Source organism: Carex rostrata, chromosome 25, assembly GCF_964058835.1.
Source record: "Carex rostrata chromosome 25, lpCarRost1.2, whole genome shotgun sequence".
NCBI lineage: Eukaryota > Viridiplantae > Streptophyta > Magnoliopsida > Poales > Cyperaceae > Carex > Carex rostrata.
In genome coordinates, this window is record NC_135942.1 from 4,310,960 (window position 1) to 4,321,110 (window position 10,151).

Consider the following 10,151-nt stretch of genomic DNA (forward strand, 5'->3'; position numbering starts at 1 on the left):
TCTCACGAGTTGAATCCAAGAAACGCTGCCTTCCTGTTGTTAGAACAAAGGCTAATCATCCTTTGAGCTAGACAGGCCCATATGCGGGTCCTTTTAAATGGATTCCTATCCTCTCCAATAAGTGACGCAGTTGGATGTAGCGACATTCGTCCGATTCTCCATCATCGGCCTTAACGATTGCAAATAGGCTAGAAACGGACAGTTTTGATGTAGTTGGATCTAAAGGTGTTTATTGGATCCAGTTTAGTCGGTTTTGAACTAAACTGAATTAGTTTGGATTAAATTGTTCAGTTTTTTTTTATTTTTTTAAGATCGAATTATAACTTCGATTCGGTTCGGTTTGAAAATTTTCAAAATCAAAATAACCGAAATGATCAAATTTTTATATATTATGAATTTGGTATAGACTACTCCGATTTATTTCTTAATATCCCGATTTATTTCTTAAGCAATTGCTTTAAATATTTTAATTTATTTGTTAATATTCCGATTTATTTCTTAATATATTTCAATTTATTATAAATCAATTGCTTTAAATAAAAAAGTCAATATATTTAATTTGAACCAAACAAACTGAAATAAAACTTTAATTTGGTTCGGTTCGATTGCAATGCTAAATCAATTCGGTTCAATTCTATTTTTGAAACCGAATTATAACTTTAGTTTACCTATCAACCAAACCAAACCAAACCAAACCGATGAACACGTCTAGTTGGAACTGTAGCTGGAAATTACTGTCCATTCCCTCCAAACCTGCATTGGGAGTTGGGATCTGAATCCCCTCCTCTAACCGACTAAGGTGGATGCAATACTAGCCGTAGGATGTTTCATTGTCGTCTTTAAATTCCAACAATCAGAATCAGACGGTTGAGATGCAGTACACTCTTTACAGTATAATATGGGGTCTGGATCTCGTTTTATTTTATTTGTCTGAAATAGTACGACTCATTCAGCTGGTCGCTGGATTCGATCAAGAGCTGGTTAATGGGTTTTGAACTTTTGAATGGAAGGCTTGACGAGTTTGTGCTTTGAACCGCCAAGCCCATCGCTGATCCCTGTTTCAGCCTGAAAAAGTATAAAAATTCAAAGTCACATTAAAGTGAGAGGTTGAATGTGAGGAATTTTTTTATAACCATAATTAGAAAAAAGTTTTTTATAAAATTAACATGATTATTTTTTTTTTACAAAAACTATAAGAACCGAAATATCATTTCGGTCTGAATTTTTTTTTTTTATTGGTAATTCGGTCCCATGTATTTTTACAATTTTTTAACACATTTTTTTCTTCGAAATATGTGAAAACAGCAGGGATTGAAATAACAATTCAGTCAAAAAAAAAAGTGATCGAAATGACATTTCAGTTCTTATGATTTTTGTAAAAAAAAAAGTAATCATGTTAGTTTCATAAAATTTTTTTTTCTTATTATGGTTTATAAAAAGAATCGCACGAGTCTTTCGAATGTTTATTCATTTTTTTAGTTTAGTGCAATCTTGATATTTATTCTTGTATTTAAAAGGGTGTCTAATTACGAGTAGAACTTGGGTATTCCTAACTTCATCGAATTCTTTGTGGATTTAACTTTAAAACATATCGAATTGACTTCAAACGACGGATTCAAACTATTAAAATCTTTCTATTTTATAAGTGATGCGTCTACATGCGAAAATTTAAAATTTAAAATTATTTTGGTACAGAATCGAGTGGTCAAAAGGTGTTCAAAAAATTAATGCATTAAAATTAATTTATAGTTTTTTTTTAATTTTGACCACTAGACTTCATACTAAATTATATCGAAAGTTTAAAATTTTCACATGTAGATGCATCATTCGTAAGGTAGAAAGATTTTAATGGTTTGGATTCACCGTTTGAAGCCAATTTGATAGATTTTAAAGTTGAATTTACAGAGAATTTGGTGAACTTAGAAACACCCTAGTTCTACTCGTCTAATTAGTCCGATTCAGTTTTAATTAAATTTTTTATTCGGTTTGTATAAATATAAACCCAACCAATCAAATAATTTGATCAATCAAAGTATAAATCAAATCAAACGCATCAAATTTTATAACCAAATTACTATAAAATTCTAAGTGAGCTTATAATACGAGCATTAACTTGATAATTTGTGTATTTATATGCGTATATTACGGCATTAATGTGATATATTAATGATATTACTAGTTTATTTGATTAATCGATTTTTAATTGTCAAAATGAACCGTATTGAAAGTCGAACTATTATAAATTTTAACCGAACTAAACTACATCAATCGAGCAACCAAATCGTTTTTTCCAAAATATATTGGGTAAATTTCGTTGTAGGTCACTAAACTTTGTTATTTGTCACGAATTGGTCACTCAAGTTTGATTTGTCTATTTTGAGTCACTCAACTTTGTTATCTGTCCCAATCAAGTCCTTCTATTTTTTTCCATCCAAAATTTTAACGGAATATACTAATTCCGTTAGTATTTTGGATGGAATATGCTCATTCCATTAATATTTTGGATGTAATAAGTATATTTCGTTAATTTTTTTGACGGAATAGGAATATTCCGTTAAAATTTTGGATGGAAAAGTGCAGAGGGACTTGATTGGGACAAATAACAAAGTTGAGTGACTCAAAATAGACAAATCAAACTTGAGTGACCAATTCGTGACAAATAACAAAGTTCAGTGACTTACAGCGAAATTTACCCAAATATATTTTATTTGATTAAAAGTTTAGGTTATTAGAAACTGTAGAACTATAATTCCAAAAATAGTTATGGTGAAATATAAACTAGAATTCCGAAACAATCCTGGCATAAAATACTTGTTTTGTTATATAAAAATATACATATTATCCGCATCTAAGCTAAGTGTAAAAATATATTAAACACATTGGTAAATAGCATTCCTTATGTTGATTTAGTTGTTATAAATATGCATTCTTTATGTGTTTAAATAATATCATTGATTTCTTGAGTTTTCCGAAAATTACCGTTTAACATTTAAATCCAAAAATATTATTGTTAAGATTAAAAAGAGAGTTAAATAGACAAAAGAAATTCCACAGAAAAGGCTGACCATTTAATTCGTAAATACTTCATTCGAACCCAAATGAAGGTGCACCTTCTTTATTCCGATTGGTTTGAATTCCTGGGAAATAAATCTGTTGTGAATAACATAAACATGTTATTTCGATTTCAAATATTTAAACTTTTATCATGCACAAATTTCAGCAAAGTTTTTTTATGCACAAATTTCAGCAAAAAATAACAGGTTCCGAGAATAACAGCAGATTTATTTCCGAATTCCTCACTTGATAGCATAGTGACAATATACTTGTTTAATTCACGTGTTAAAAGTTTTTTTGACGTTTCTGAACTGAACTCCGTATAAAACACAAAAAAACGTAAATAAAATGCAAGCCACAAATTATTCGTGAGAAAAACGCGAATCATTTTTTAGATTTATTTTTTATTTCTTTATTGTACCAAATAATTTCCGAATTATACTTGAATTACGAATTTTTAATCCTGCTGAACTGAACCCGAACTATTCATTTGTCATTATACTTGATAGATTTTTATTTTGGTTTGGAAAGAAACAATATGTACTTATTTATGGAATATAAAATTCACATTTAATCTAAGTCAAAATGTGTCGGATTATATATAGGTCATTGTCATGTCAAAGACTAGGAGTCTTGAACAGGAAGGAGAGGATGAGGGTGCTGCTGCCAGTGAAAGTCAGTTAGGTGCACTGGAGAGAATCAAGAGGCAGCGCCGGCAATAACTTGGATGTGAAAAGGAAAAAGAGAATTTGCCATGTTGTCTGCCTGTGGAAGTAGTTTATGCTATAGATGTAGTACCATTTTTCTACTAGAACTCGAATTTTTCCTTGCTGTTTTTCAATATATTAACTCAGGTTTTGGGGCTTTGTAAATATTTTGGATTTTTAATTGTTTACTAATTGTTAATTTGGCGGTTATGCCAAGCATGTTACTACGGGTAGTTTTTATGTTATATGGATTTTCAACCAAAAGGAGAGTTGTCACGCTACTTTGGAGAAAGTAAAGAAAATTGTCTATTTATGATCTGACGAATTGTTCTCTTCTCCTAAAATTCGACATAGCTCGACTATTTATCTTTTGAATAGGTTGGCTATTGCCTACCAGTGATTTTTTTTAAACAAGATTGAGTCAGATGTTCAAGTTATGGGAAGCAAATGTAAGATCAATTTTTATGCTGCATATTAGATCAATTTTACATTATACGAGGTTAATTTTACACTACAAAAAAAAAAAATAAGAGTGAGGTTATGATAAACATAACGCAAATTGGTCCGTATTATGTTTAATATTTTCATTTTCAAACTCCAAATGATCAATCTGAACCATTCATTATGTCACATTTTTTTGAACCTTTTTACTATTTTTAAGATAGACAAAAAACATCACTACTACTAAATAGATTTTGTTTGAACTAAAAAAATAAAAAAGTTGATTTATAGTACCAATCAATATGGCCTGTGCATATGAGTAACTCCAAAAATAATTTTAAAGCTTTCAGTAACACGAAAATTCTTAAGGCCCAAAATGAAGAAACTTCTCCAAATTATGGGCCTATAAAACTGGGATTGAAGCTTATGAGCCCAGTCTCTCTCTCTCTCTCTCTTGTTCTTTAACAGAGTAGTTTTGGCTTCACGCAGCTCACGAACAAATCGTCTATTTGAACTTTGTAAACAAAAATATTGATCCACAATATGAACCAATATGTACTACACATATTACCATAGCGTCAGTTTTTTAGGATTGGACTTGTTGAGGACGAGAACGGAAAAATTCAATTCAAAGTAATTTTAAAAATCTAATATCAATAAATATTTAATTACAAATATCTAATACAAAAATAATCATAAGTATCTAGTATCAATTAAATATAAGTTATATAACTAAAGTATCTTGTACAATAAAATTAATAAAAGAGATCTGCGTACTTCATTAGATTGAGATTTAAGGAAACCAAATCAATGTAATGATAAATCATAAATGGATATATGAATGTCCAACAGAAGCGTTCGGCCCAAAATTGTTTTCTTCTCTTCTCTCAGCAACCTAAAGCCTGTTTATCATCGACCATCAGCTCCCGAGTCCTGATCCTCTGACTCTCTGACGTAACTCAAAACTCTGAGTTTGGATCGGAACCGTCCGATCAAAATCCGGACCGGATCGACCTAGGTTAGGGCCCCTTTAATATCGTGCGGCGTGCGGATTTTGATCAGACAGTCCGAATCCTCAACTCTACGAATTCATCGGCCCCTCGAACCGGCCGACATACCCATCTTCTTCCTCTCTCCTATTTTAATTCAGGAAACATAATTCCCCTATTTAAAAATATCAAGTCGGTCGGTGCAAAGAAGGAAGAGTCGGCGTAATTCGGAGAACGGTGAGTCTCTTCCGCCCAAAACTCCGCCAGTCGGGTTTGGAAAATCGGTTAATCGGATCGTATCGTGGTCGTGGCTGCCTATATATAGATTTTCCAAACCATTGTAGCTTTACCATAGGTCCTAATTTTAAGTAACGTACTATCAAACAGTAGAATGGGGTTTGGGTTTGGGGGGGGTGGTGCTGGGCCCCACTTACTCCTCTCTACGTTGTTGACGTTCAGCAATGTTCATATTCTTAAGTTTTAAATATATAGATATATTGTCCATTTTTTAGAGAAATATACATATGCAAGCATGAGATATTTCCTTTTTATTTCAGGTCCTTCTGGCAATGGCAACGGAATCTAAAACTAAAAAAGTTGTTCCTAAAGTAGTGAAACTCGACAAAGCCTTCAAACTAGTAATGATATAGTCTTATATTATATATATATATATTTTTTTTTTGACAAAAAGGCCGAACGCCCGTTTCAATATATTTATATATTCTTATATAAATTTAATTTTGTTTATTCTTCTACCGACTTGGAGTTTTGGAGTTTTGTGAAGGGTACAGGCTTAAATGGTTCTTTCTGGGATTTGGTACCAGTCTGTACCTAAGAATCCAATTTAACATAATGATATAGTATAACTTCCTACATAAACACCCCGTCAACAGAGAAGAAATCTGAAAAGATGGAAGTATCTCACATCCTTCTAATGGATTAGAACTATGTTTGAAATTTATTATTCTTACGCTGGTAATTATATTTCAGGCTGAAATATGGGTGAAAAATATGAGTGGAGGAACTGCTGTGGAAAAAATGACTGATATGGAAACTGAGGCTCGACCATCAAGGTTTCATTCTGCATTTTTCCTTCTGCTGTACTTAAAATATATATTATTTCTTTTAGACTATTTGTGAACCACTAATCGACTATTTCCCTAAAATTCAAGAACATTATAAACCCCTGTGACTGGAAATTTTGATCTGCTCAGTGAAATTGGAACATTTTATCTCCATTGCTTTATTTCCCCTCCTATATTTTGGTTTTCATTTGAGAGGGGGAGGGTTTGTGTTGTTGGTTTCTTACTTCTCAGTGATGTTACTGGTAGGATGAGCAATGTAAAGCTAAACAGAAGTTTAGATGCCGCAACAAATTTACTTTGGATCAGCAAGTACCAATGCAAAACATTGGTAAAGCTCTGTTACTGTTAGTTCTGCTATATACTAGCACTGTTGCTACATACTTCCATGGACCTTGTTGGGTGATTCTTTTGCATTGAACTTAATTTATTCATTTTGAATGAAGGCTGGGTCTTGGAGCCAGAATTACACGAAATGCACAGAGAACACATTCGACTGATCCAGTTGAGAAGAAATTGCTCGGCAAGGTGAATGCCAAGAGAAAACAAAACTCAGAAAATGAAGATAAAATGAATTCAACTGAGAGAAATGAGACTGAAATTGAAGATGATACTGATGAGTCAGAAAGCAGAACGAATGCTGTTTCAAAAAAGAGGCCTCTGCCTACATCTGCTCTAGTAAAAAGGCGCAAGTGACATGTGTGATTTCAGTTTTGAAGTTTTAGTGTAGTGTAGTCTCCGAAATCTTTATGTTGAAAAATTTGTTAGCATAATTTGTAGATGGTAAATTCAAGTTGCTGCGCCTATTCACGAGGAATCAATGATATGCAATTTTTTTTATTGTGTTGATTCTGAGAGTATCTTTATTGTTTTTGGAGTTGGCATATATAGGATTCAAGAGGTTTCTAGCACTGGAAGACCACCTAAACTATTTGGTTATGTTTTGAAGATTATTATCAATGATATGAATTGTTCCATTTGAAATAGAGCCCTTATCACGGACGGGTGGATTTTTGGAGATTGATTCCCTATTGCAGCGATCAGATGGTCCGAAGCTCCATGTGCTGTTTGGCAGAGGTAGGGGTGTCAACGGGTACGATAAGAGTGGGGTGGAGACATTTTCATACCCGCATCCGTTATAAATTATTCTTACCTGTACTTTATCCTTATCCGCTACAAATTATCTTACCCGTGCCTTGCCCTTATCCGTTATAGTTGTTGGATAACGACACGGTATTGGATAAATAACGAATAATGCTAATATAATAATTATTTTTCTTATTTTTTAAATAAAATATTAAAACACATTCATTTCACACATATGGACTTGTTTTAAAGGTCTAAATTTTATTGGGATTTGCTAGAATTTATTTACGTATTTTAATGATTAATTAAATACAACACAATTATTTAGAGTAGTTGGAAAATGAATATTCATTACTCATTAATATATATAATATATAATTCTATTTATTTTATAATTACCCGATCGGTTAATGGGTACGGAATAGGCTTTATCCGTACCCTTATATGTTTAAATAATGAAAACAAATATTTATCCTTACTCATACCCGATAAGTTTACAAAAAAAAATATCTTACCTATACCCATCTTATCGACTACAATAGGAGTAGGGTAAACGGGTAAAAGGGTGCCACTGACACCCCTAGGCAGAGGATTCAAAGTGAATAAACAGTTTAGATATTGTAGGGACGCTCCAATGAATTGCATCATTTTCATTTCCGTTTTGAACTTTTGATAGGTTGCTGTGTCGCAAAACGATCTTATAATTCCACAAATAGAGGTAACATAAAAAAAATATCAGATTCTCACAAAAAACAAAAGAAAAAATCATAGTGACAAGAAAATAATAATGTGAATTTTACACAAATGTTTCCCCAATTTCCAGTATGTACCGAGTACATCCACAAATGGCACATCATGAGAAAATCTATCTATATGCTGATAATTTAACACAACCACGGAAATTTTGCAGAATTATTTCGCACTTCCCCACGCGAACCTCGCGTTTAAGCAATACATGGAAATAGAATAGACAAAGCCCAGCATGCACACATTAATTAGAGAAAGAAGTGACCCAGAAGAATGGCAGAAGCAATTGCGGAGCCGGCTCTAATATAGGATCCACGACGTGGTGCCTCGTTACCAGAATATACATTGGAAGTCTTATGCAAAGAATCATTGGAAACAACAGACTGCTCAAAGACAGGCTGGCTTTTGGGTGGAGAACCTTTATAGTTACTGTTATCATTACCGTCTTTAGGCACTGTTCGATTTAGATAGTCAAGCATCTCCTGCATATCATCTTCACCCGGTGGGGATGGTATGGGAACAGTAGACACCACAGCCCCGTCTCTTGAGTAAGGGTTTTGAGCATTGTCGGCAGCTGCAACAGCCTTGTTGGCAAGAAAAAGAGCAAAGAGGATGAAGACCCAGACTTGGAGTTGGCGCTGCTCCATTAGTTCTCAGAAAGGATTGAAGATGGAAACTTTAAAGTGGAAGTACTGGTTTTGTTTGATCATTCTCTACAGGGCAGATACATATATATATTAGAGAGAAATTAACATATTGGGTTGTGGTAGGTGCTTTTGTTTCAAATTGAAGGGGCAAAATGGATCAGATTTGTTAGTTAGAAACGTCCTTGCTTTTTGTTTATAAGCAATGATGGAGGATAAAGCTAAGAATGACAGTCAAATATAGAGACGTTAGCTAGTCTTTTGTTAAAGATTGGAATGACTAGCTATTTTCATTCAAAATTTTAAAGCGAGATGTTTCTTCATTTATTACTCAAACGGAGATGCCCAATAAGGAGGGTGTTGCTAAACGTAGAGCACACTGCGCGCATGCTTCTAATGCTTATTTTGCAACATTCATACGAATGAACTGGTTCGAACTGACCGAGGGTTTTAAGATTAAAATGGAGAGGTTGATGCTTCGCAGAATAGAGAATTTTTGGTCAATTAGATTTGGTTGGTTTGCAAAATCTAATAAGCTATTTTTAGATGAAGTATGTAGAATAAGATACAATTTCAAACATAAATTTGATTTTGATCAGTTAATTTCAGTTTCTAAACTGGTGGATGCTAGCCGGTTGATTTGTATGTCTCTACAATGTTCATTATAAACTCAACAATTGAGGAGCCGGTTGATTTTCTAATTATCTAAAACAATAGTAAAAAAGTTTCAAAATATTAAATTTGATCTCCAAGTATATTTTCATATGATAATAATGTTGAACGGTTTGAATTGATTATTTGAACTTTGAAAACGGAGATATGAATCCAAAGCATGAACTGATCCGCGCATTGCAATGTACCATAGCCTCACTCATTGTTCTGAAATACTTTCTTAGAATTTTTTGGTGTCGTTAGTTACCATAATTTCCTTTTTTTCACTAATATTTTAAAATAATAAAATCAAATGAAAAATCCATAGTTGATAGTCTTCGTCTTTATGAGAACCCATAAAGTTTCATATTTCCAAGCTTGTTTGTACAATAAGATTCCTAATAGTGGAGATAATTAACTTGATCAGTTTATTTTATAAATTATTATTTTATAAATCATGCAATAGCCTTTTTCTTAATAAGATAATAATATTGTTTTTTAAAAAATACTACATGACGGCAAGTTCAAATTCATGAGGAAAATTTGATTTTAATCCATGATATATTTACATTTGGTTCAATCAAGCTTCTTATTATGGCACTTGGTTCAATGAGTCGAATGTACTAGAGCTGATTCAATAACATGCTTTTATTTGTTAATTTATTTTAATTAGTAGTCAAACAATTATTAATTAAGACTTATAACTCTACAGTTCTTCAAGAAAACTCTACATGGCCTTAAATTAGTTGT

The 10,151-nt window shown here is 32.6% G+C and overlaps 1 protein-coding gene across 1 annotated transcript; it reads left to right on the forward strand.

The window, feature by feature from the left end:
• The first annotated feature begins 5,349 nt into the window (after positions 1–5,349).
• Positions 5,350–7,122, forward strand: LOC144543583 (uncharacterized). The gene is made up of 4 exons (XM_078291892.1): positions 5,350–5,428; positions 5,749–5,829; positions 6,182–6,264; positions 6,720–7,122. Exons 2-4 carry the CDS (start codon positions 5,761–5,763, stop codon positions 6,967–6,969), a joined length of 402 nt encoding a protein of 133 aa, XP_078148018.1. The 5' UTR covers positions 5,350–5,428; positions 5,749–5,760; the 3' UTR covers positions 6,970–7,122.
• Positions 7,123–10,151: the final 3,029 nt, after the last annotated feature.

Excerpts from the sequence above, each read along its gene's own strand:
- LOC144543583 (XM_078291892.1), top strand. The coding sequence starts at position 5,761 with ATGGCAACGGAATCTAAAACTAAAAAAGTTGTTCCTAAAGTAGTGAAA. Across the intron at positions 5,830-6,181 it reads TCGACAAAGCCTTCAAACTA|GCTGAAATATGGGTGAAAAA; the intron begins GTAATGATATAG and ends ATTATATTTCAG. Across the intron at positions 6,265-6,719 it reads ACTGAGGCTCGACCATCAAG|GCTGGGTCTTGGAGCCAGAA; the intron begins GTTTCATTCTGC and ends TTTTGAATGAAG.